Source organism: Sturnus vulgaris, chromosome 3 (genome assembly GCF_052056855.1).
Source record: "Sturnus vulgaris isolate bStuVul1 chromosome 3, bStuVul1.hap1, whole genome shotgun sequence".
Lineage (NCBI taxonomy): Eukaryota > Metazoa > Chordata > Aves > Passeriformes > Sturnidae > Sturnus > Sturnus vulgaris.
Genome location: NC_142245.1, coordinates 70724205 through 70751487, shown reverse-complemented (window position 1 = coordinate 70751487; position 27283 = coordinate 70724205). Strand labels below are relative to the sequence as shown.

The 27283-nt window shown below is 41.4% G+C and overlaps 1 protein-coding gene and 1 long non-coding RNA gene across 2 annotated transcripts; one reads left to right on the top strand and one right to left on the bottom strand.

Annotated features, from left to right (window-relative positions):
- Positions 1 to 11959: 11959 nt before the first annotated feature.
- Positions 11960 to 23709, bottom strand: LOC106860179 (uncharacterized). Its single transcript, XR_001403935.2, has 3 exons — positions 22964 to 23709; positions 16658 to 21784; positions 11960 to 15546 (listed from the first exon to the last, which is right to left on the bottom strand). It is a non-coding gene; the product is annotated as an uncharacterized LOC106860179 (long non-coding RNA).
- LOC148224403 (uncharacterized) lies at positions 21693 to 25201 on the top strand. The gene is made up of 2 exons (XM_088161932.1): positions 21693 to 21847; positions 22941 to 25201. The coding sequence occupies exons 1-2, from the start codon at positions 21693 to 21695 to the stop codon at positions 23317 to 23319; spliced, it is 534 nt and encodes a 177-aa protein (XP_088018058.1). The 3' UTR covers positions 23320 to 25201.
- The last annotated feature ends 2082 nt before the right edge of the window (positions 25202 to 27283 follow it).

Here is a 27283-nt window from a genome sequence, read left to right as displayed (position 1 = left end):
AGACAGGATAGAAGAAGATGTATTCCCAGCCTGTGAACACGGAAAATTGACCAGGATGAGGTTTAGAGCATCTAAATTCCACAAAAGTCCTAACACTTAATGTTTACTGTTGGACACTTGTTCATCTTCTGAGAAACATTGGCTTAAAACCCCCACACCAATACTTTTAAACTCTATCTCCTTAATCCCTAATTATAAAATGTGATTATCAAAGAACAAAGAATTTGCCCTACTGTCTTTATGATGTACAATTTACATACTACCCCATCCTCCCAGTACAAGTTGGTAATTTTTAAAGGGTAATAAAATATGATAATAACAAGTATTATGCTTGCTGATGTATTATGAAATGTATCCCATTAGTCACTTTATATCTGAAAGGCAGAAAAAATTTCAACCTAGCAACAGAAAGGCTTTTAGGATTAAAAAAAATATTTGGCAGGCAGTAGGCGTGTTAACTATGCCAGGAGGAACCCAATTGGAGGTTTCTAGAGACAACAGGAGCATAAATAAGTTGCCATCCATGTCGCCCACCAGAGAGCTGGAAGAAAATTCAGAGCTTTGTAACCTGAAGGAGCAAAAGAAAAGCAAAGGACAGCCTGGTGGCAGCCATGGCCTGGCTCTGGGGTCCTTGGGAGGAACTACTGCCCTTCAAAGCCACAGGGAGAAATATGGCAGTAGATATTCCAGCTCACCTGATCCCCACTGTGCCATGCTCCTGCTCATCTTGTGGGCCACAATAAAGATACCTCACTTCCTTAGCTTAGAAGAACTGATCCACTACCAAAAATGCTCAATTAATGATGGTGCTGACGAGACAGATTGAGAGATTCTTGCCAACACTTCTTTTTTCCCTCCTACATAGGAAAATAGCTGGTGCAAGAGATTTTACTGGAAAGCAGAGCAAGTAGAACACTTCAGTTTTGGACACAAAGCAAGCCAGGCAAAGGACAAGAACTTTTCCTGCTGTTTATTTATATCAGTAACTACCTAGAAAAGTTTGGAGTTTTTTTGCTCTGATCTCTAACTTATTTGGGAACAGAAATGTCCTTGATTGGCCAGGCAAAGGCTTTTCCATGAGAAATGTGTTTTAATCACACTAAAACTTTCATTCAATCCTTTTTGTTTGGACAAGGAGCTCTTCCAGCAGAAGAGGAGCATGCAGCCAGCAAGACTCCCTGTATAGCTCAAGACTGACTTGCTAAAGAGAAATAGAAAACAGTACTTCATTTCCCAGATATGTCCAAGCTCAGGACCAGGCACTTCAGAAGACAGACAGGGAATTTCTACAGGCTTTATTGAAGATAAGAAATATCCCCCTGCCTCATCAGGACACCTATCTCAGCCACACAGTGCTATATTCCCCAAAGTCATCCTAAAATGGGATGGAAAAATTGCTCTTTCCACTTTTGAAGGGACACTGCTTTCATGTCTGAACACAGCAAGTAAAATAAGCAAAATGACTGTCAACTGGAAGTATATCAACTTGTTGGAGAGCATCCAGAGGAGGACCATCAAGGTACGTAGAGAGATGGAGCACCTCTCCTATGAGGAAAGGCTAGAAGAATTGGGATTTTACAGCCTGGACAAGAGAAGGCTTTGGGATGACCTAATTGTGACCTTCCATCACCTAAAACGTGCCTAGAGGAAAGATGGAGAGAGACTATTTACTAGAGAATGTAGTGACAGAGTAAAGGGAAATGGCTTTTAACTGAAGGGAATAAATTCAAGTTAGATATTAGGAAGAAATTATTTATTGTAAGGGTAGTGAGACACTGGAAAAGGTTGCCCAGAGAAACTGTGGATGCCCCATTCCTCAAAGTGTTCAAGGACAGGTTGGAGGGGGCTGGGAGCAGTTTGGTCTAGTGGAAGGTGCCCCTGCCCACAGCAAGGGGGTTGGAACTAAATCATCTTTAAGGTCCTTTCCAACCCAAACCATTCTGTGGATATACGATTCTATTGAATGAGCATAATGAATTATGTCACCCCTCAGTCCTGGAGAGAGCTGGCCTATCCACGAGACACTCTTTCTGCTGCACACTGCAGGCCAGCAGAGGAGGGAGGGCTGAGAAAGGACAAGCTACACCTGCAGGAGTCAATGTTCCTGCTCTCAGTGGGAGAGGAAGGTGTTTGCCTTATTTTGCTGGCAGTGAGCGACAGTATTTGTGCCAAACCTTTGGGAAGGGCTCTGTGCTACACAAGAGGGCAGCAGGGTCACTCTGAACTGAGTGTTTCACAACACTGGCAAACAAAGAAACACTGTCTGTGCCCCCTGCAACCTGGCCCCCAAGTGCCAAGCACAAGTGGCCCGGTGGCACCTCCGTGGAGGACACCAGTGGGCAAAACAGAGCTGGGCAGGGGCAAGTGGTCTGCTGCTGGTTATCTGAGAAGCCTTCAGATGTTTCCTCTCATTCTCACTTACTAAAGAGGGTGCTGGGACTTATAAACCTCTGCCTGGAGTGAAACCGTTCCCACTTTTTATGCTGAGCAGAACCCACTTTACTCTAGTTTGGAGACAAGTCCTAAGCAATAATTTGAGGATACCTGAAATGGCTGCGCACTTCCCTTCTGTTCAGCCCAGTCTTTGTGTTCCCTATCACGAATTAGGTAGGGCAAAGACAGCCAGATAAAACACGGGCTGAAACCTGCCATCAGAGCTTGGCCCCATCACACAACTAGTGCCCGAGGCTGGAATTCGATCATGAGAGAGCTAATAATAACATACAGCAAAGAGCAGAGTACCTTGCTGCTGTTGCTGAAAGCATGAAAAATACCATCTTCATTTCGAGACTTATTATGGCATATTACAGCAGGGCATGCTGACAAATGTGGAGCAAGCTAGAAGTGCTATGCTATGGTATGTACTCTTACTGCAATAATAATAATAATAATAATAATAATAATAATAATAATAATAATAATAATACCTGCTGAAAATACAATTAAAAAGAAAAGAAAGGACATTCTGCTGTTTATTCAACAATAAAGAGGAAAACTATGATATCCACAAAACACTCTCTCTTTAAAGTGGGCAAAAATAAACTAAAATGAGTCAAATTACTTTTCTGCTTCTGAAAACCTATTAAATGACCCCATGGTCTGAAGAATATTTCACACAAATTATTTTGGTGTTTTTCAGATTGGTTTTTCATCATTGTTAGTATATCCATTTAGTAAAATTTTATTCTTAAAACCAGTAAAGCTCACACTCAAAGAAACACAGGAACTTCAAAGCCTGGTGGCATTTAATGGCTTTCATTTTACCTGAATGTGAGAAAAAGCCCTAAAATCTCTAAGACATTGCTGTGAGCTCAGTTAGGATGCAGTGCTTGCATACATGTCAGAGGCAGCAGCACATGTGCAGGACCCATCAGTTTGCTAGGCTGCCTTCTAGTGCTGCTCCAGCTGGGGAAGCAGAGAGGGGCTGCACGTCTGCTGGAGGATCCCTTGGGTTGAAGCAGGATCTCAGCTTCAGGCGCCCTGAAATTCCTTGCTTCTCACTGCCCTCAGCTCCCAGCAAACGAGGAACAGGACAGGTGGAGAAATTTAGGCATACCATGGTGTTCCTGTCCTTGGACATCCCTCAGGGCCATCGCTGGTACTCTGCACGAGGGCTCCTCAGTGCCAAGCTGGATCCAGGCTGTTCTTTCTTTTTCACAGCATCTCCTATAAAGCCACTATAGTACAGGAGCAGGCTGCACCACCACCAGCACTGTCAGAGCTTTCCCCATGCACCCTAGGAGGTTACCTGCATTTCATTTAACAGCAGCTTATAATTATTATCTGGGGTTTTTTAGTGAAATACTAGAGAAATCCTAAATTCGGTCAGAAAAAGATCAGCCTTTTCTGTTTGCAGTTACTTGCTGGAGAGATTATTCTCAGGAGTTATAAACCATTCTCCAGCAAGGAAGGAGTGTTTGGGATTTCCAGCATTAATGCTCCTAAGAAATCATTTGGCTGTCACTAACGTTATGTAAATAGATGGTTCATGTGTATACTCCACAAAATGCATTTACAAGAAAAAGGCTGACTAATTCGGAGGTCAGCTTCTAATTCAAGGTTAGTGCTCAACAGTTTTTTTCCCCTGCCAAATAAAACCACTAAAGGCTAAATTAAAACCATGTGCTCTAACTTACCTTTATGTAGTTACTGATATAAAGAGGGTGGAAGCAATTTTGCTGTCAAATTTAATGCCTCTGTCTAAGGACTGAAGTAAAACATCCTAGAGGAGCTCTTGCACAAGGACACATGTCAAGGGTGCCTGACCTAGAACGTGTGAAGTGCTTGAATACATGAAAGCCACCTTTCAGTGACCTGTCACTGTTACAGACTAGAGGCTTTATTTCCCAGGAATACATTGAAATAAATAGCAATTTAATGAACAAATCATCTTGCTATTGGGGGAAATAAAAACCAACAAAAAAAAAGAGATCAGCATGAAGACATCTGACCTATAATAGATGGTAATATTGGAGATGGTTGCCAAATTTCTGAAAACTACCAGCTTCCAAAGTTTGTACCAGCATTTTATTCTCCTTTCTAGCCATTTAATTATTACTGCTTAAATGTTATACAGTCTTTGAAATTTCACTTAAAACTGAAATGAAAACTAAACTTCACTCCTTTTTATTAGCTTCTCCTGTGTAAATAAAACTTTAAATTCATCCAACACTTAAAACATTTTGCCTGAAGAGAGTGGGAGTGCTCACCTGAGGACTTGAGCAGAAAGTCAGTGATGCTGTTCAAGTTCTTCCAGACTAGAAGCAGGGTGCAATGTTTCTGTTCAGCCCCATGAACATGGTCCCAAATGGTTGAAGGACTGAGGTCTGTCTGGCCCCATCTCTCAATCCCATGTGGCCCAGGACTGTGAGTGTCAGGGTGACAAAAACCCAAGCAGATGTAGTGCTTTTTGAGTGGTGGGACTGAAGTGTGCAGGCAACTCCCATGCAGAGCCAGCCTGGTCAGGAGCTTCCCAGCTCCTTGGCTACTGAGCTATGGATCCTGCTTGGGGTCATGTAGCCTCTCCCGCAGATCCCAAACAACAGGTGCTTACAGTTGCAGAAGAAAATCTTTGGTTTATGAGCAGAGAATTCAGCTGTGTGGCATTTGTCTGTAGAGCCAGCCAGCTCAGAAAGGTTTCTTTCTGGCAAAATTATTGTGGTTATCTGACTTTGAAGTATAATTTACAAGTTAGATTATGAAATAAATAAAAAATGTTTGCAATTCATGGCCTCAGTAAAAACAACCACTTAGTTTGTATTACGGGGGTTTGCATCTGTTCCACAGCATCAAAAACGTCACCTTTCCAAGAGCTCAAGTTTCCCACTGTGTCCAGTTGTTATAACACACTTACACATCATAGTGGCCAAGTGCATACCACAGACTACAGGTGCTGAAGGAAATACAAATCACAGCCAACTGCAGGATGTGTCTCCAGTTCAGTGAAGGCCAGGAAATAAAGAACATCCATTTATTTAACTGCACTGGTCAGGGACAGCATGGGCATATGGTGGCCGGATGAGGGCTGGGTTTGCCATACTGGCTGCCTGCTTCCACCTGGGTCAGAGGAGCCCTTTCCTCTGCCCTTACAGGACTGGAAGGGTCCCTGCAGCCCACAGGCAGTACAAGGATGGATGTGTCAAATGAGTCTCCCAGGTGCTGGATATTTGTGTTACCTGGAGATGCACCCTACTTCAAATAGAAATAACAGGGATGGCTCCAGGTTCAATGCACTGGCTCAGACACTAAACTGATGCCACAGCCTGAAAATTACTGAACTGTTCAGAGCAAGACAAAGATCTCACATGTACTATGAGAAGTGCTAAGTATTCATCCTCCCAAATGGATTTCTCAGACGCTGAACCTCGTATGTCTCTGCTGAAGTCTCTCTTGTTTCCCAAACCCTCATCTCATTTCAGGCTTTATATTAATGTTTTACCTTTAAATCCAATGAATCCTAAATCTCTTTGCTAAAGTGAGCTATCATGAATGTAAAAAGATCCACTTTCAGTATGTGCCCAGACTAGATGTGGTGACACCAGAAGAACTGCTGTTACAGTCACCTCATATGCAATTTTTTTTGTCTCTAAAAATGGTGACCACATGCTTTTATTGTAGGCTCAGTACTGTCTGTAGGTCAAGCACAGTGTCCAGGGGTGGGACCCAGCACTGAAGGGGAATAATCAGAGGATTTATTATTTAACACTGAGCCTATATAACTTCAATAACTCCCATTGCATCTGTACCCAGGTTCTGACCATGACTATAGTAGTAGCATGCCTTCCATGAGGCAGGATATGCTGCCTGAAAAGAAAGAGCTTTAGGTTTTTGGATTAAGTAGAGAAACGGTTTTGAGTGGATCAGCCAAGATAGCAATAATTGTTATGAGGCTTAATGTAGCTTGTGCAGAAAATATTTCTCAATTGCTTATGGTGGATTGTCAGATGTAAGAGCAGGCAAATTGAGCAGACTGTGAAAATAATCCTAGCATAGCTTCCAACAACAGAAGTTAAACTTTTTTGTTGCTAAGAAATGTGAAATTACAGAAAGCAGTAATACCAGTTGCTGCAGTACCAACAAAACATAAAATATTGTTAGCTGCAGTCATTCATTATATATGTTCTGATTAAAAGAATCTGATAAGTAGCATTTTCCAAGGCTTGCCCTTAGATAAAATTATGTTTTGGCAGAAAAGATCTTCCATATTGACACATATTGCATACTGAGAAAGCAGTTGAAAAAAGTTTACTGAAGACAGCATATTCTTCCTGCTGCTCACTAAAGACTCACATCATATTAAAACACTTCCAAAGGTTTTTCATTATTTGAACAGGGACTGATCAGTTATTTGTCTGAGTGATTTCAATATGGTAATGTAGCAGTGATAGAAATTTTTTTGAAAAAAATCCCAAACCAATAAACTAGATTACAACCAAATTATTTGTATTTCAATACTATCCTTAGTTGTAGATGCCGGTATTAACTCTGGGAGATGCTACTTTCTAAAAATTTAATGAAAAATGAGAATGAATGATTGTTGCCAGCTAACTTTTGAAATCATATATATTGCATACATCCATAATAGATAATCATTTAATCTTCATTTAATCTTGAAGGTTATGCTTAGCTTTCAGTCATTTAGGAAGTTTAATCATTTCTCCAAATGTCAGAATTACCAACCTTTGTCAAACTTCAATTCCTGGGAGTGATAAGGCAAGCCTTCACATGGCAGTTTATCTCTATACCCTAAAGTTGAAAGATCTTAAAATGTTTTCCAGCTAATAGAAGTTATTTTTGTACAGTAGTTAAGAATTGCTCAATTGTAATTTTAAAAATTCCTTAAGGATGAGTTAGATGCTGATGAAGGAAAGATGTTTTCGGTAACTGAATACTCCTTATCTTCATCTCACACTGTGCTAAAAGTTTGACTGTTCTAATTTTCAAGCTATCTAATCTTTTATGTGCTAAAGCATATGAAATCATTCATTATTAGAAGTATGAATTACAAGAAGAGTTCATTTATTTGGTGTTATATATACCCTTTATCTAAAATGCATTCTGTGGTTAAAATTTCTTCATTTGGTAATACTCATTAAGTCTCAAACTCTTCTTTCAGAGAACAAAATTACTTCAACCTGATTGAGATATTTTATCTGGGGAAAGAAAAGAGTGACTTTTTACCAAAATCTATGATCATCAGTGAATGTTTTGATGCTTGACTGTGAATTGGATGTGAATCCTGTGTATAAGGGATGTTCTTTATCCCTATAAGGGAGATCCATTCAAGTGAGTGCACAGGCCTCAAGAGTCTCACAATGGAAAACAGCCACATATTCTTCCTTCAGAAATGTGAGTTTTTCAATTTCTTAGAACATGTGGAATGTGTTATATTCCTTTCACTGTTGCATCTGAGACATTCATGACTATTTTCTTTGTATACACACAGTTGGAAAGAGTGCAGAAATCTATTAAAGACAAACTCTTAATTTATAAATGTTGAGCTTTCAATTTAAATTATTTTCATTGTAGGAGTTTTATCACCTGAGTTTTTGTAAAGATATTATTAGAGTACTAAGACAATGCATATCATTTTACTAATATAGTGAAGCTTATCAGAAGGGAATGCCACAGTTGAGAGAGGGGAACATTTCCACCTTGAAAAAAATCAGACTATGCTTAAAAGGCAAAATAGAATTTCCCTGAAATGTCCTTTAAAATAATATTCCTAATTCCTACCTGAAATGGTGGCCAACCTGCCCAAGAATGATGCTTTCAGGAGAGATGATTTGTTCTACAATGAAAACACCCTGTGAGCCTGCAGTCGTGCTTTTTAGTTTAGTCTTAGGACTTGGGGATTTGTTTTTTGTTTTCGAGTGTCACTAAATCTTTCTCTCTGCCCCTCTGCTGCAAGATTAATTATTTTCTGTACAAGGGCCCTTCTTTCAAAGTCCTCCATTATTCTGTTTTGACCATACTGGGGAACTTATCCAAGTCAACAGAAAGGCAGCCTTTTATCACAGAGAGGCTGTTCATGAAGTGGATGGTTTCATATATTGTCGGGGGAGAATTGCCTTAACATCGCTTATTCACACTGCTGTGCCAGGTGCATCCACTTACATGGCTCAAAATGCTGCTACCACCACATCCTCTGCTGCCAAGAGCATTATGTGCTCCGAGTGATGGAGCAAGAGGCAGGACTTAGATCTTCTCTGCTGCGAAGCGGAGGGAGAGAGACAGATCTTTGTGTCTCAAAAGAAAAAGAACTCTGCTGTAGGGAGCCTTTTAACTCGCTGCAGCTCTGCTACTGTGAGCGCTTCGGAAGGAGATGGGGAGGAAAATAGCAGGAGTTTAGAACAAGATTCTGCTCTGCATCACTGCCCCAAGATACTGTAAAGAGGACAAAGGGAAACCAAGATATAAATAGAGAATGACATTTTCCTTGCATTGTCCACAATGAATACATTTGTACATGAACAAAATCGTTGGAACGAGTCAACATGCATGCCTGATGCTGAAGAAAAGCTTGTTTGTGCTTAGTACATTGAAGACATTGTTCGAAAATAGTTCATCCTTTTGTAAATATTGCCTCGGCATTGGTGCCAGGGTCACTGTTGCTTTGCGCTATCAGCTGAATAAGTATCAGTCATGCACATGCTGCTGGGAGAAATTTTAATACGGGCACCAGATTTAAAAGCAGAAAATTATCCTCTTAAGGACTGTCCCCTTCATTTGTAGTCAATACTCCCTGCTTTACTCTTAATCTTCTTTCTTCAAAACTTACCCGATTTTCTCACACCCAAATGGTGTTTCATACATGTCACCAGGAAATAAAACTTGCCCCATCCCTCAGGCACTGCTCGTGTGTGTACAGAAAGCAGACCTCCCTTTCTGACAAAGCCCTGGGAGAAGGAAACCTTGCCCTTGCTTTTCATCTGCAGTGATACAACCACAGCAGATACAGGCTACGCTCCCTCCTCGTGCAAAGTGGCTGAGGTCAGCTGAGTGGCGCCACGATGGAGATCTTGGATCTTTGGTTTGTTTGCTTGTTTTCTGGAAAGACATTTACATGGCAACATTCCTTTTCTTCTCTCCAGAAGTTTTGAGAATCCAGCAAAACAAATACTTGTACCACATGCAAAACCAAATTTACGAAATTAATACAATATGTTCTGCATCCAGTGAAAGCTTCCTTGTATCCTGAGCAGAAGGCAAATATGATGAACAAAATACATCTGTATTCATCTCCATACCCATATTTTGTGGCAAGATAAACCAAAATCAGAAACTACGAAAATTGTAGGACCCTCTAGCATTTCACACTAGCAAGCAAATACAGCTATCCCTATGATAAAGTCAAGTAGATGAGAGGAAAGTGAACTAGTGACTTGAAAAAAATGATCAATGGAAAAGCTGAAAAATATACCTCTAAAAAATTCTATGATGTCCGGGCAATTTTGAAAATGTTTCTCTGCCCTAAATAAGGTATAGTTCAAGTTCAAATAAGATGTGGTAGGAGCTATTGTATCAGGCTTACACAGCATCTGAACATAATGATACCACACATCCTGAAGATTACTATACTCTGCCACTCTATGTTTTTTATCTCTATGGCCATGCCCCAGGGTTAAAAAAGTTCAAATCAGGCCTCCAGATTTTGCAGTTGGAAGTGGGAGTTTCATTAGGCTGAAAGAACAGGGACATCACAAGTGTTTATCGTGCAGCCCGCATTTCTCAGTTTGAAGTTAAGTTGTATTTGCTCACCCACCTTCACCTGGGTAAAAGGGCCAGACACTCAATCTGCTCCCAGCTGGTAGGACAGGGCTGAGGGGACAAGGGCTGCTCTGCTGCTGGCTTGCCTGGGGACAGTGGACAGCTTCTGAGAGAGCGCTCTGGGAAGGATGGTGGCATAGGTTGGAAGCTAGGGAGGCTGGAACTAGATACAGATACTCTTTAAGGTCCTCTTCAACCCATTTAAGGTCCTCTAACCCATTCTCTGAGTCTATGATACATGTTCACCCCAGGAATCCCATTTCTTTAGGAGGTTCATGAGCTTTAGTTCAACAACTGCTTTTATGCATTTGAACTCTCCCTGCAATTATGGCACAGAAGATGTGCTCTTCTGGCTATTCCCAGCTCAGACAGACTTGTCCTATTACCGCTTCTGGGGGGTTTTTACCATGTTATTACCTTTTCTTTTTTGACATGTTATTATAATAATAAAATTTCACATTGTGCTGTCTCCTAAAAAAGGGGTAAAATAATCTATAGATCAAGGATGAATGTCCAAAGACTGTACTAATTAATCAATTAATGGAAAATTTACTTCATATCTGGTAATAATGATTTGCTACAAATTACTCTAACATATGTCACTTCAGGCTTTGTGATAAATACCTTAATGAAAGCAAGTTTTATGTCTTCTAATTTAGGTCTGCTGTCCAGCAGCAGTTTGGAGATTGTGAAATACTAGATAATTGCCTGCAAAACTATTGCACCTATTTGTTTGTCCAGAAGCAATATCACAGTGCACCCCGAACTAAAACATACACATGCTTTCATACATGTAGGAGTCAACTAACAATGGTAAAAAATACCTAACTGAAAAATATTAAGGCAGACCACTAAAATTCATGGTTCAGTATTTATTATTACTATTACTTAAACCATTTGTAGCTAGTGCACAAAAATGGATTGTTGGTTTTTTAGATTGATTCTGGAGGTTTTGGAATTAAAATGTTGCGAAGACTGCTCAAAACCAACTACAGTAGCCATATTGCTTTTGTTTGAACTCTGGACACCTCGAGCTCTCATTTCAGTGTAGCTCTCTGCAGATTTTCAAACACTGCAACAGATCAAGGATTCCATCCTTCCTCTCTCAATGGTTCAAAAATAATAAGAAAACCTAGGGGTGAAAGGAAAACAGAATAATTTTGCAGTTAAATTGCGTTGACTAGAAATGTGAATTTAAATCAGAACTAGGATCCATTTCTGTAGCAATCACTGCAGTGATTGGCTTTCGTATATGGTGGTAGAATTTAGCAGGGTTTTTGAGTAAAATTTGTAAATTTTATTCCAAAAATTTGAGTTAAAAAGTTCCTTCAGCACAGCAATAAAAAGAAGATCAAAAAGTTTACATTGTAGAAGTGAGGACTGATTACTCATAGTGCACTGAGTAATCAAGGAGACAGTATATACCTATCTTAAGCAGGTATCGCTTACCTCCCTGATTGCATTTTGCAGTGGGAGGTATAGAGCCTCAACCTCCTTCCATATTTCTGATAAGCAGAGAGGAAGTTTATCCATATCTTCAGGGACAGAATGATAACAGATATTGCAATACAATGGAGTAATTTCAAAACACCACTTCTCTCACTATTGGGTGGTTCCTTGATAATCATAAATATAAATATTCTGGAGAAAGTATTGTCAACAAAAGAACATCATATCTTACACCCTGGGAGTGGTTTAAAGTAAGCAATTTTATTAATAGGATTCCAGCAGTAGCCTATACAAGGTTTTATCACTTTCTTTAGATGACACTCTGACATCACAAACACAACATATTATTAATTATAATTTACTTTTAACATCCAGGTGTCCCACTTCAGACCAGGGACCTTTTCCTCTAGGCACTGTAAAAATTCATTAGAAATGTGTCTCGAGAGATTAAGATGAGTATCTGGCTACATCTTGGCCTTGATTGCAAAAGAGCACTGTCAAGCATCTTAATAACATATTTACTGATGTTCAATTAGATGCTAGAGAACAAAATTGATCACCACACTTAAAAATATTTGCTGCTGTCTTACAGCAGTGAAAAATGTTACTATCCATCATGCATATGGTAGAACGCTTGGCTTAACACCAGTTCCTGCAATCACCCTCCACACCTTGTGGAGGAGCTGCCAAGTGCATCCAACCCTGCTCCTCCTCACCTACAGTTTTCCACGTGTCCCTGAGCAGCAGTGACAGGGAAGGCTGTTAAAATGTGAGGAAAAAAGCCCTCCAAAAATGATGCCCTTCCTGTCCATCTACAGGTTAATGGATCCAATGCTCCCTCTTGCTTATCAATGATTTTTAGCATGACATTGAACAACTGCTTTACCATTATTAGTAAATTTGATCTATGAGGATAAAAGAGGGGAAGAGAGGTGCAAATGAGGGTCAAACTATGATCAGACTATTCTACCTACTCACCTTCATCAACCCTTAGCATATTTCTAAGGTAGTGCCATAGCTATCTCCTCTTATGTTGAATTTTTTTCCTTTTGGCTTGTCTGAAGGTGGGGGAGAAGCCTGCAAAGCAGAGTGTTGTTTTCCTTTGGTGCAGTGGGTTTTGTTTGTCTGATATTGGCTTTCTAGCTTTGATTTTGCAATGTTTATTAAACACACACATTGCCATGCCTTTATGCTAAAGGCAGACAGACCAAAGAAACATGTGCAACACTTAGAAAGTGATGGAAGAGTTTCACGCAGCACCATAATAATGAGATTTTTTTTTTGTTCTGTGTCCTTTTCTTTGCAATTCCTAACATTTTGCATGCTTTTTGAACCACTGCCAAGCTGTGCATTGATGTTTTTGTGACAGCATTTATTAGAGCCCCACAACGCTGCTCTGGAGGGGTAGGAACCAGCTAAGACTCCTCTGTGTATCACAGGGCATTTATCCACAGCAAGACTCCTTTGCTGTTTTCTTGATCAGTCACTCCACTTCATGGCCTCCTCCCTCATCTTCTCAGTAATCTCTGCAACTTTTATTCTTCCCCCTTCACAGAACACTTCTGAGCATGCTGGGGGATGGGGCTCTGCTACTGGACTCCCATCACCACAAAAAGTGACCATTTTTTTCGGACCTTTGCTTCCTCTCTTTTGTGTGATGTTTGTCCATGTGAGAAGGTGCCTCGTTGCCCATGCAGCTTAAGGTTTTTGAGAGCCTTTTTTGAGTAAAAATGTCAAATATCTGTATTTAATTGCTCTTAAGTGTGTCGACCAGATCTCTGCTCCCCATAGAGGGACTTGTGAGGCATTGCCTCTCTTTGCAAAATCTGCTTGCTTCTTCCCCTGTGTCATGCTGGTTTTCTTCAAAATACTTTTTTGATACAGTTCATAGTGGTTTTATATATATATATATGTATATAAGCGGCCAGCTAGATGTTCTTTTCTGATTTCTTCATTTAGGCATAACTTCTGGTTTTTAAAGTATGCTTTTTAACTTGTAGCAACCCTGACCAAGTTGTTTAGCTATGTTCACATTCTTTTTAAGACTCTATAAAACCTCCAAGATATGATCAGCCCTGGGCTGGACTAGAAGTGAAGTGTGAAAGTCTTGGCAGAGTAAATTACAGAATTTAGAGTCTCTTATGTCTATGGTCTTCTCAGCTATATGCTAAAGACTCCAAGAAAAAATCCATGGTTTGCTACTATTTCTGTAAGTGAGCTTCTCCATGAATCCTTTAGATGGAGGTGAAATGGCAAAAAAAAAAAAAAGTTTTTATTCTGGGTTTCTTAATTTCTGTGTGGGAAAACTTGGTCCTTGAATCCAAGCACAAGAGCAGTCACCTCAACCAAGATTTTAGAAGTAATGAGAGTTTAACAGGAGGAAAAGTTGGGATCACCCATCAAAAACTTGGATGCAAGAATGCGTGGGATAAAACTGGATAAATAGAAAAAAGAAAAACACTACAAAGCTTTCCTAATAATAGATTATGGCACTCTAGCCAGACATTTACAAAAATGCACCAAACCCTACTTTCTACATCAAGGAAGTGAGTTGACCTAATCTGACTGGATTTCAGGAAAACATTTGTTAGTATGCTACTTGAAAAATAAATAAACTGAGGAAGATAGCAGTTGCTAAATTAACTCTTAATATGAATAAAAGCTTGCAAAGTAGTTTGGAAGGGAAAGTCTCAAACTAGCAGAAAGTTTATAGTGGAGTTCCCTAAAGAATGATCTCAGACAAATCTAATTAGTTATTTTCACTGACTACCTTAAATTAGGAATGATCAACTGAGGATATAACGCTGGGGTACTGCCTGGAATATTGTACAACAACAAGCATGAGAGTAATTTTACATGATGAGCTTGACTCAGTACCCTGGAACTCTGCCCATAACAAACTTAAGGAAGTTCTTCGATATGGTATTTTCACTATAATGATAAACCAAGTGGTCAACGTTCTTAGTTGTCCTGCAGGCGCAGAAGTAAAATATATCAAATAAAATCGCTATGTTAAAATGCCACAATACAAATGCCATATAGCCAGTTCCAAGGGAAGGCAGAAAAAACCAAAAAACAAACAGATTTTTGCTTATTTGGTTAGAGACAGTCATAATGTGAGCTAACTTCCACAAACAACAACCAAAATCCTCCAGATTCTTCTATTAAAAAAACAAAAAATATTTTTTTTATTTTTAGATGTTTTTCAAGAGTGCCACACGAGCCTTGTACATCTGTCCTCCTTCAATTTCCCAGGCATCACCTGTAAACTGTAGATTAACCTACAAGATCAATAGAAACAATATAATGAGACACTAAGTCCATCTCCACTGTTGTTCCTGTAAAAATATTTCAGAATTTGGTCTCTTGCTCCCAGAGCTGTCAAATGAAGCCAGTGCAGGACAGTGAGTCAGAAGTGCTGTACAAATTCTGGAAGGCTTACCTGAACTAACACACTGTGATGTGCTGGAGGTAACCTAATCCCAGAGACAGTTCTGTTCCGTGAGCCAAGCTCACCTGCAGTGCCCTGCTCTGTATCATGCGCGTGTGCCAGCTCACATCCATAGTCGTGCAAACTGCAGAGATTCCCAGACAAATCTGGACATGCCGGGAAATTTAGGGGAAGGCCGTGGCTTGCATGAAAGTGATGACACCCTTTCATGAAAAAGCCTTTTGACACCCTTGTCATGTAATGCCAGTATGATAGTGCAAAGGTCAAGGTCACAAACTAGGAATGAAGAAGTTTTGCTGTCAGTATCCATAAAAAAAGGGTAACTTGGGTGTTTCAGTCAATCCTTAAGGCTTTTGAGATGTTGAGAGCAGGTAGATCTAATATAAAAATAAAAACATTTAAAAAATCAAAATATTAGTTGTTTTATATCTAGGAGGCATAGGAAGGTATTAATGCCACCATAAGAGGTACTGGCAACGTCCCATCTGCATCATTGCTTCCTTCTAACCCCGCAGATTAAAAGAGATTTACTGGAAGTGGAGGTAAAAAGGTGGGTTAGGAGAATGGTCAGGGAAAATCACCCTTCTCTATGACAGGTACGGCAGAGCTGGTTGGGCTGAACTCAGGCTGAGCAGCAAACTGAAAAACTCAAGGGAGGACAGACGGGAATGGTGAGAGAAATGCTCTTTAAACTGAAGACAAAGACCTTGCAGAATGTGAGAGGTTCAGCTGGTTATGATGCACACGATCTGAAATCTTTAACCATGCAGAGGAACAAAAAACAGAGGCAAACTGATGGTGGGGGGTAGCTTCAAGATGGAGTGCAGTGTCTCTGCATCTTAAGTTGAAGAGTGCAATAGAGCTGCCTGCGATAGAGAGGATCAGGCCCCACAGCAGAGGAGGTCTTCTCTAGCCCTGCCCACTTTGTCAAGGACAAAGCTGGCTATGAAAGCTCTGATTTTCAAAACACATATCAAATTTACCCATTTGTCACCGGCCAGTTTATCACCACCCGCTATCTTATATTCAATAGTGTTACACAAGAGTGTAAATTAATATGGAGTGCAATACTTCTAATTATTACAGTTGGGGAGCAAATGGGGCCATGCATATGCAAATATCTAATTAGTCACATTGTGGTTGTCTGTCTGTGGAAATACCCTGTGTGACTATGAAATCATACTGCCTGCTTTGGCTTATACAATGATGTGTGTTGCTGCGACTCTTGCATAAGGAGAATTAGTCCTTCTGTTTTAATAATACTGCACCATTCTGCTCAATTCTGAGCCCTTAATCTTGCATCACAGTGAAACACAGCAACAGCAATACATAATTGTCTGTTTTTCCAATTTTCTATTTTGTAAAATGCTAGTTCCTGACCTCTGCTGAATGTGTACAGTGGCCTACCTTGACACAATATTAGACTAATCTTAACTGAAAAGAGTTTCAGTGCAGCTGTAATAGAAAAAAGAATATGACTTCACCTACCCATGAATTTCAAGTTTCGGTCTTCTTTTCTCAGAAGAATGTTGTCGTCTCACTATGACACATTTGTAGTTTCACAAGTTCTGTTTGTTTTAGCCTGAGATGACCTGGCCTTATTAGCTCCTTCCATCCCCTCCACTTTTGGTGGGGTCCCAAGTGCCTCCTTAGTGGTATTGCAAAAAGGAAATCCCCATAAACCACATAAATCCCTAAAAAAGCTGATGGGAAAACGGAGCAGATCTCTGTTTGGGCAGCAGCGTCCTCCCCTTGCGCAGCACTGCCACGGGTGTCGATCGCAGCCCTGCAAAGAGACAGAGGACGGCACGGCAGCTCGCAGGCTCTGCTTGCTCTCCATGACTGAAAGGACACCCTCACCCAGAGCACTTTTCCTGTATTTGCTCAATATTTAAGGGGTCTTACTGCTGGGATTTCCAGGGCAACATCATCACTGTGGTGCTCCTGTAATTTGCAGATAAAAGGTGACAAAACAGAAATGTGGTTTGGAGAACTGGGCACGATATGGGGTTGTGCTCACTAAGGCTGGCAAGATACTTGCCTTTCTGCTCAATTTGTAGGGCTAACTGGTTTCTGAACGATCACTACTTTGTTTTGAGGAGTGTCAGCAATGGATTGATAAAAAATGTGTTTCTGTGGTTTTATAAATACCTCTACCTCTTCTCCAGAATAAGATAATTCCTTATCTTACTGCTTATACACAGCAATTCAGATTCCTCCTAATTACTGCCTAATTTTATGATTAATTTCACCTCCTTCCCCCTCTCCCAAAATGCAGACATGTATATTCTTATGTACATACGCATATCTCATCAAAATTATTTCAGCATCAGCGTGAATACCACGAACCAAAAGTTTGGCATCCCTGCTACAGTGAAAGATGACTGCCACCTATGGGTAAGAGCTCATGTTAACATATTTAGATAAAATTTTAATATTATTCTTTTTAGTTAATTCAATTTGTAATTATCTACCAGGACAGGGTTCTGATTCATTTGCTTATATTTTGTCAACAGCAATCACTGAAAATCATCCTCTGAAAGTTAGGTATTAAACCAACTCCTTTATGAAGGAGCATCAGCTTTACAACAAATAAAAAAATTGAGTATGACGTTCTTATTTTTCTTATTCTGAATAAAGACTACATAGAAGTACTCTAATTCCCTATTCAAAGAAAAAAGACTCATTGCTACAGAGCTAGGTACAGCATCTTAGATAAAGCTGTATTTAATGACGACTATAATTTTAAAATTTAGCCGTCTCAAGGTTTTAATATTTTGCTCGCTGCTTTCTTTTACTAAATACATACAAAGAGCTTAGCTGTGCAGTTCCATGAAAATGTGTGTATAATCAGTATGTAATAGTAACTTCCTTTTCAAAATTTTTCATTTTTCATAGTAAAATGAAAGCTAAGTGGGGGAAGGGAGGCAGTAGAAAAAAGTATGTCCCGATTACGTAAGCCTCAATTTTCTGATAATCAATCTGCGCAGCATTTACCTGGAAAACTCAAAAGAAATACGCACTGGAAAACCAAACTTATCATTCCAAAAATACTTTTTTCTGATTCGGTTTTCAGGTGCTTAACAGCAAACAGCCTGACAATTCTGTATACCGACTACCAAAGAGAAAAATGCTCGATTACGGCTGCTATACTGTGGTAAGCTGCATTAAAATGGACATTAAGATCTCTTTCTCAGAAATACCAGATGTAAAAATTGCTGGAAGTCCAGCAAATTAATGCATGTATTTCGGTTTGGGAAAAAATAATTTTCCTCCAGTAAACAGAAGCTAATTGTAGCCATTATATTTCTCCATTTCGGGGCTGGGATACAATATTTCTGAAGGAAAAGAGACGGAACTTAACAAAAGAGAAAATTATATTAAAAGAGAGAGCAACTAATACAAACTAAGAATAAGTCCAATACTGATTTTTGAAAAAATTCTCCCTTCTAAAGTAATCTTAATCCTGGGCCTTCTCATTCATATTGTAGTTTGCTAAATATGATAATTGGCCTATCTAAAAAAACCCGAAATCAACATTACACTAGTGCTTACCTCCTCCATTTTTACTAAATAAAACTAACACTAAACCTATATTATAAACTTGCAAAATATTGTAAAAGTGGTCCATAAATGTCGCTCAGATATCTGAGGTTCCCACATCACCGTTTCATGCAGGCTTCCCAACGGCACCGGTACCCTTTACAATCTACATAATTCAGACGCCTGCGGTAAAATCTTTGTGCTTCAGAGATAAAACCATCGTCTAGGTAAAGTCACTGCTCCACAGTAATATATTAGTGATGTGTTTTCCTGACGTATTTTAGGCCAAAAATAGCATTCTTCAATTTACTTCCTTGTGTCCACTTTGGCTACCGAATCAAACTGTCACCGGTCCAGTAACATTTCCCTGTATTTTCAAACCACAGTTTAAACTTAAACTTAAACAGTTTCCTTTGATGGGAACTTCATATCAGACAGAAATTACTCCTTAGCACGTTTGATGAATTCAGCTTAAAATAAAACACGAGAACTGCATGAACATCTGTGACAAATGACTTGTTTCAGTCATCCTGCTTTTTCTTATTTAACCTCCCACTGGAGTACAATTTCGTAGGTACACTATTTTACACTACAGACCTCCTCCCACCAACCTACTGCATGCAAAAGGAATTGAAAAAAATATTTTCCATGTGTCATACCAAAATCTGAACAGATTATAATTGAACTTTTCAAAATAATTAGAAGTAGGAACATGGAAATAAACAAATAAGCCAGTACCTCAAATTTGCAAAAGCAACAAAAAATGTAAAGAAATGTAGAAATGCAGTAAAAGATTGTTAAGCTAATAGATCTGCTAATGGAATATGAAACGAACTCTCCTTTCCCAGTGACACATCGCCGACTTACTACTTGCATATTCTACAAGTAAAAAGGAAGAGAAAAAAAAATAAGTATAGTCTGTATGATGAATTTTGAGATATTCCGATTTCAGTCTTCTTAAAACCAAGGCCATCTTAAAGGACAAGGTACTCGAAAATATCTACATGATTTTGGAAAACCCAGACAGATTTTTCCTGATTTTTTGCCACCAGTGATCTCTGTGTTTTACAGAGGGGAAAAAAAATTCCACAAATCGGGCAGTGTTCCTAATTCTCCAAAGTGCTTGTTGTTAATTTTATACCTTTACAAAACGACGAGTAAAATTCCACTTTCCAAGTAAAGAAATACAGAACGTCATATCATAGCTTTAAAAAAATTATTCTTTCTGTTCTAGATTCTCCTCAATTTCACTTGAATTCTGCTTATACTGTATAACACAGATTTTACTTTAAATAATAGTACTTAATGCCCATATGGATTTTTTGTTACCTAATAGCTTTGCTAGATTGGTCAGTGATTTTTCACTGTGCTATGTATTTTTTCAGTACTTAGTTATATGCCTGCATTCTTCAACGACGTTCAAAATATTACTTCATTCTGGTCTATTTCACTCTTTTGACACTGAAGTGCGTTCAGATACTCATAATGTGCTTGTAGAGACAACTCAACAAAAAAACTGGTCACTTTCTAATGTACTGGAATGAACGGGACTTTATTCTAATGAGGGAAAACCTGTTTGTTCATAGTAATTTAGTTTATAGCTGAGAAAGAGAGCAACACACCTGGAATCACCTTACTGACAATTCCAGAAATGCAAGGAGCTTCACAAACAGTCTGCAGTTACCTTGTTTTTTAAGTAACCATGCAGAGCTGACAGCTATTAGCAGTAGGAAGGACTTGCATAACAAGGACTTGAAGGAAGGCTTAGTACTATCCATGCTGGAGTGATTTAAAGAGAATGAAGGCACGTATTTCTTTATGATGCATTATGTAACAACAGAGAGGGCAATGTGAGGCATTCAAAAAACTACAGGACCCACATTTGATCTCATTCTTGTTATTTATCAGAAAAATATTTAATAGTGCTTCTAGCACAAGGCTTATGAAACACCAAGCATAGGAATGTTACCCGGTACAAATTAGTTTGAAATGTTTCAGGTGACGTATGCTGTGTTTTGTACATCTTTAGGAAAATATAATAGGCCCTATAATTCATCCGCTTCAAACTTCTGCAATACATGCAATCTCAGATAAAATAAAATTGTCAAAATCAGTGATAGCTGGACTTTCTGGTTCACATTAGTGTGAAGAGAAAACTGCTGTTGAGCTGACACATTGATAGATTACAAGTTCTGCTGAAGAATAGCTAAAAATGGTGATTCAATCTTGTCACTACCATATAAGAATAACAGAAGTGGTGATGAGACTCATGATATCACGTCTTTTATCAAAACCCTAAAGGGTACTGGTGCACTGAACACATTTTCTTCCTGAGAGCTTCGAAAAAAATACCTGTGTAAGTAAATGAAACTAAATAAGCGTATAGAAAAATCAGGATCAGTTTGTGCCCTAAATTTATTTAAACATTGATATAAATAACAGATTGTAAAGAGACTTTTTTTCCTGGGGGGGGGCTGTGCTCTGGGTTTCTCTCTCTCTTTTTTTTTTTTTTTAACAGTAGATATGCTGGTCTTGTAATGACGAAATGGAGAGCTAGGAGGATTATGAAACACAAGTAACATGAAGGGCAAATCTGACTGAAAGAGAGGGAGAATATTATTCCAATTATTTAAAACTTCACTGGGTTTCTTTCTAACTTAAATCAATACAGCTCCCCTGAAATCTATATGGTGATACCGATGCATCCAAGATGCATGTAAGATAATGCGGATCATCATCTTCTGTTAGGATAGTAAATAAAAACACTTGTATCATCATCTTTTCTAAACAGCTGCCTAATCTTTAATATGCAAAAGAGAACTTTTAAAAGAGGCACCTACTTCTGCTATTCTAGCCCTGGTCCTCTGCTATCTGAAACTTGTGTGTTTGTTAATGCTGAAGTCAGGTTTAAACACTGACTTCTGTCCCTCAGTGCTTCATACTTCCCTGTGCTGCTGCAAATCACCATGGAAGGCTCAAGATGGAGGGAACGGGGCCTGGGTGGCTTGTGCCTTCCTCCCACAAAGATCACCAAATGCTCCCGGCGCTTACTTCCGACGCATCCAAGGAGTTCTGCAACAACAGAAGGGGAAACAAGGCTTCACAGTCCTCATCGTTCACTGAGAGGAATAACAGGTAAGGAGAAGGAGGAAACAAACATGGGGGAGGACGGGGGTAACGATTTCATTTTAGAGGTTCCCCTTTTCCAAAGGGAAAGAAACCTTGACACAAACTTCATCACATCACAGAGATGTAGACAGGGACATACCTCAGATTTCTGATAACTTAGTGGGTTTGTTTCAGGGAAAGATTAAGCATTCATTTGATTTTCAGTTTTACTTTTACCGGGGCCTCTACAGCATTTGCAGCTTCTGCTGCAATAATTAATGTTTCATGTTGTATAGGAATTTCTGATTACATAAAAAAACCCCCTCTCCAACAAAACTGGGACTTAAGCTGTGTTCTTAATTTGATGACGAATGGGGACGAAAAGCAGCAAGGCAGAAAGTTTATAACCCTACTGTAAAATGTAGGGAGAACCAGAAATCTAAATCCAATTTAAAAACCAAAAAGGTCTCAGCCCTGTCCTGTGTTTTTCCTACAGTTCTTACACATGCATTTGCCTTTTGAGTATGCAGGCCGACATCTTTAGGATATTCAGGCAACGCATTAACACACTGTAGATACGGGAAAGAAATAAGTCAGAAATATTTGTAGGGTGTGAAGCAGTAAACAGTAACCAAGAAGAAATGTTTTACGTAATGCTATCATGGCTTGACAGCAAAGTAGATTTATACCATGTCCTTTCAAGCTGGCAAGCTTGATAACAAGTGAAATGGGTTAAATTTTCTGAGTTTGGAATGCAATTGATTTATGTTTGTTCCACAATGCTACGCAGCTCTTAAATGTACGAGCTCCTGCGGATGAAAAATCTGCTTTTAGGACAGGCCCCGCAGTGACAGGCTGCGGCACGGCAGGGAGAAGCCCAGGTAATTGTGGCGGGGCAGCGGCTGGCGATGCAGGAGCCAGCAGGTACCCAGCCATCCAGCCAGCCCGCCTTACGTAAGGACTTCATTTTCGCTCGCCTACATCTCTCCGCCGCGCGAGGCACGGGAGAGGAGGCTATTCCATCTCCCCGTGCAGCCCCATCCCCTGTGCCAGGTCCAATGACCGCATCCTCGCATGTTTTAATTTTTAATTTTTTTTTCTCTCTCTCCTCTCCAAACAGCACATCTACACAGTGGCGTTTACCTATTCGCTCGCGCCGTGGCTGCCACGCACCCTATCTGGGCGGCCGGCTGGCACAGCCCGCGGTCACCGGAGCGATGCCGAGGAGGAAACTCCCGGTCCCTCTTCGGGCGAGGGGCGCGCTGCGGGCCGGCTCCGGGCGGGCAGCTCTCCCTCCTCGGCGGCGGCGGCAGGGATGCTCCGCTCTGCGGCCAGCGGCGGGCAGCGTCCATTGCAGCTCGGCGGGTCCGCGTCCGGAGTCTAGGGGCTCCGGCAGCCAGCGGGGACACCCGGCCCCCGCTCCCCTAAACACCGCTGGCCAGGTGTGTTTATTTCTCATCCCGTCCTCTTCCCACAAATCCACCGTCTGCGGCCGCTGAGCCCCTGCAGCAGCCCGGCCAGCCCCCGAGTCACCACCGATCGCTCTCCCCTCTCGCTCTCGCTCTCTCTCTCTCTCTCTCTTTCTCTCTCGTTTCAAGTTCTCCCCGAGGAGGAAACAGCACGGCGGGGCCGCTCGTCCTGCATTTCAGCGCCCGGGAGACGCCGCCGCCGGAGCGCTTAAAACAAAGCGGAGAACAGCCACTTTCCACACTGTTCCCTTCCCTCCCCGCGCCGAGTAACGCGGCTGGCTAGGGGAGCTCGCCTAGCAGGGATGAAAAGCAAGGGGGGGCGAAGGCAGGAGAACCCACCCACCCGGCCCGGAGCCCCCCGGCTGCTCCCCGTTCCCGGCGCATCCCGGCGCACCTGACAGCCCGCCGCGCGCGCTGTATTTCCCTCCCTTAGCGACAGGGGAGGCGCGCGCCGGCCGCGGCCCCGCCATTGGCGGAGCGCAGCGGCGCGGCGCGGCCATTGGCTGCGGCGGCGGCCAATGGGGCGCGCTGTATCCGGGAGGCAGCGGCTGCGGAGCTATTTAAATCCTGCCCGGTGATGTCAGCGCGGGCGAAGCGGGGGGAGCGCCGGGGAGGGCGCGCGGGAGCGGCGGTGGCCGCCGTGCCTGTCAGGCCGCGTTAGGAGCAGCGCGGCCGCCGCCCCCTCCGCGGGGAGCGGAGCGAGGAGGGGCCCGGCGCACCTGCAGGCCTGCCCCGCCTCACAGGACCTGGCAGCGCCCGGCTCCCCTCCTCGCTGAATTGCCCCGCTGTCGCTCCTAGAGGGTTCATCTCGGGGTGCTGGGTGCGCTCTCCTGGTTGGGCGAGTGTCTCGCTAAGCCCTCGCTCGCGGAGAAAGCAGAAGGGCAGCTCTCCGCGTTACAAACACTTCTGCCAGATGTTCAGGGAGAGAGGAACCCTCGCTGTACTTTATTTGCACCCAGTACCTCTCTGTGGCCTCGCTGACGCTGGGCTCCCCTCACTACAAGAAGGACATTGAGGGGCTGGAGCGAGTCAGATAAGGGCAATAGAGCTGGTGAAGGGTCTGGAGCACAAATCCTGTGAGGAGCAGCTGAGGGATCTGGGGGGTTTAGCCTGGAGAAAAGGAGGCTTAAGGGGGGCCGTATCACTCTCTACAACCACCTGAAAGAAGGGTGTAGCCAGGTGAGGTCAGTCTCTTCTCCCAGGCAGCCAGTAGCAAGACAAGAGGACACAGCCTCAAGCAGTGCTGGGGAGGTTCAGACAACTCCAGGAATTTCTTCACAGAAAATGTGATTAGAGATTGGATTGGACATGGTGTAATCATTGTCTCTGGAATTGTGATCGAAACCTACCCACGATGTGACCAAAATGCAGGCATCTTACTCTATACAAAGGTGTGTTGCCCATGATGGGAACATATAACTGCAAGATTTTATCAGTTTGCAGATGGATGTGTGCTGTGACCATAGTTTTTTGGCCCATGTAACTACAGGCATTTTGGTTGCCCAAAAATGTGTATTCAGCTGTGTGCCTTGAGAATGCCTTATGGTGAGGTGACATGTGGAAGTGGTTCCCTAAAAGCAATTCCCAAAGAAGATTTATCATGAGGTAATTCGGACCAACAGCCAGGCAGAAAGTGGCTGTCGCTGAAAGCATGTTTTTCTTTGCCGTGGTAGGGGACAGCAGAAGGCTGATCAGGGAGGTGGCTTCTGTGAGGTTAGGGATGGCATGTCATAACTTGGAGTCCTCGAGATGAATCTGATATTCTTTTAAGGATATTCTTCTACTGAGAGTCAGATGGAAGAATGCAAGAGCCCCTTTCAGGAACTGACTCCATGTGCCTTTTCAACCCCATTAGCATTTCCTTGTTTTCCCTATTTGGGAAGCTGCTTGGAATAAAGATTAACTCACTGTACTCAGTGTGTTGTTTATGTATTTGTCCATCAATGCCACCATACTCCAGATTTTCTGTGAGTAACCGACAAGGCTTAGGAATAATATTTTTTGTCGTTTTGACTGCACTTTTTCCCCCTGGTTCCCAGCTCCCAGGGTGACTTGGGGAAGCGTTACCTTCCTCTAAAATATCAAATCAGCATTAGCAAGAGATGAAAAGCTGGGCAGAGGTGTTCGTGGTGGCCCTGCTCCTGGCACATGCATCTTGCTCAAATGCTCAGAACTAGTGATCAGATCTGACTTGGGAAGAAATTTTCCTCAAACATGGACTGTTGCATTTGAGGTTAAAAAAAAGGGGGGGGGGGGGGGAAGGAGGAAGAATTCACCCCACTCAGCAAGATGGAGTGTGGTTCATTTTACAAAAGGAACTTGGGTACTTTGGGGACAAGATCTGCTAAAATGGCTAGAGTCCTCACCCTGGAGCAGTATAAGCCTTAAATCTGTTGGGAGGAGGATGGAGGGGAAGAGGTTAGTATATGTAAGTGGAAGACATGGATCCTTCTGGACTTCACAGCTATGGCATAAACTTACAGGGCTGGAAAGGAACGTGAAGAGTTCATCTTATCCATCCCATGATTTTACTACCATAAAGCAGGATCCAATCTCTTTCCTGGTAAATACCCAAATTATGCAAATATCTTTAGGGTTGAAACTTGATAACCTGCCCACACATCTCTTTGAATGCTTTGCTTTCCTTAGCTTAGGACAGTCTGGTTCTCTTTTTATGACCCTGAGAGACTGCAACCTCTGACTCTTCCTTGCTTAGTTCCACACATCTGCTTAAGAAAGGTCTGGAGAAAAAAAAGGCCAGTAGTTATGTCAACATTTCCTCATGGTTTCATTTTTTTTCTCCTTCAACAAGCATGGTGAATTAACAAAATTAATGGCAGGTGAAATTTGCAGCCCTGGGAAAGTAGCACACACTGCAGGGGAAGGTAGATGGATAATGATGACGTGATGACATCAGCTCCAAAGAAAAAGGTAGGGACAGCTGGGTGCAGCACCACTGAAAAAGGAGGAAAAACCCCCAACCCCTAAATTTTAGCATGCTTAACGAAAGGGATGCTGAATGATGAGCAATAAAATATTACTGTAAAATGATACTCACCAGACATTATAGTGTGTTGCAGCACTTCAGCTTCAGAGTTTTGAAGGATGTAAAAGCTCACTGCTAAGGCTGGGTAAACAGAGACATGGAGAAACTAGGAGACATGTAACTGAAGCTCAGATGAGGCAGAACTCATCTGGAAATCCTTTCCCAGTCTCGACACTGCTTCTTCCTGGCCAATCTTTAGAAATCATTCCTGCTCCAGACTAGTGATACATAATACTGTCATTTTTCCTGTTAAAAACACATTTTACAGAAGGGTCTATAACACGGTGTAGGATTCAGCTGAATTCAGGCTACAAGATGGGGTCACTGCAGTCCTCTGCTTTAAAACATCACTGATAAAAATCTTATTTTAAACATTCTGGTCAGGACTGGAGAAGCTTTTCAATTTTTAAATGTGTTTTGTGTGGAAAATCCCTCTGTTAAATAATTAGCGAGTGCTCTCAGCATTGCTGCATATTTTATATTTTGTCTGCCAGGAAGAAATGGACAGTTCTGTTGCTATAGATTAACCACAATTTATTTTGTAATACTCTGACTGCTGGAAGACAGAGATTTCTTAGTTGTTTTTTTTTTTTTTACATCAAATTACTCAAGGAATGGGGCTGGACAGAAGAAGGGTTTAGCCATACCTTTTCTTCTATTCCCAGTCCCAGTGGGCATTTGAGTTTATGAAAAAAACTCTGCACAAGATGTAAATGTGAAAAACAGAGACTGAGTAGTTCAGGAGTACAAAGAATTCCAATGCTGGATCTTATTTTCTTGGCAGGCATTGGCTAGGATGGCTTGTTTATTTTACCTTTTACATAGCCTTATTCCACATTTTAGTGTAAATTTTCCTCAGGCAGAAAAAAAATCATTGCTGTTGCATGAATTAGTCTTAGGTACCAATGAACACCAATTGTTTTTAAAATTAAGAATTTGGCATAAGAA

What these genes read in the sequence shown, in the direction of transcription:
- LOC148224403 (XM_088161932.1), top strand. Translation starts at nt 21,693, where the DNA reads ATGGAGGGAACGGGGCCTGGGTGGCTTGTGCCTTCCTCCCACAAAGAT. An exon ending in TTCACTGAGAGGAATAACAG is followed by an intron (nt 21,848 to 22,940) that starts GTAAGGAGAAGG and finishes CTCTCCAAACAG; the next exon opens with CACATCTACACAGTGGCGTT.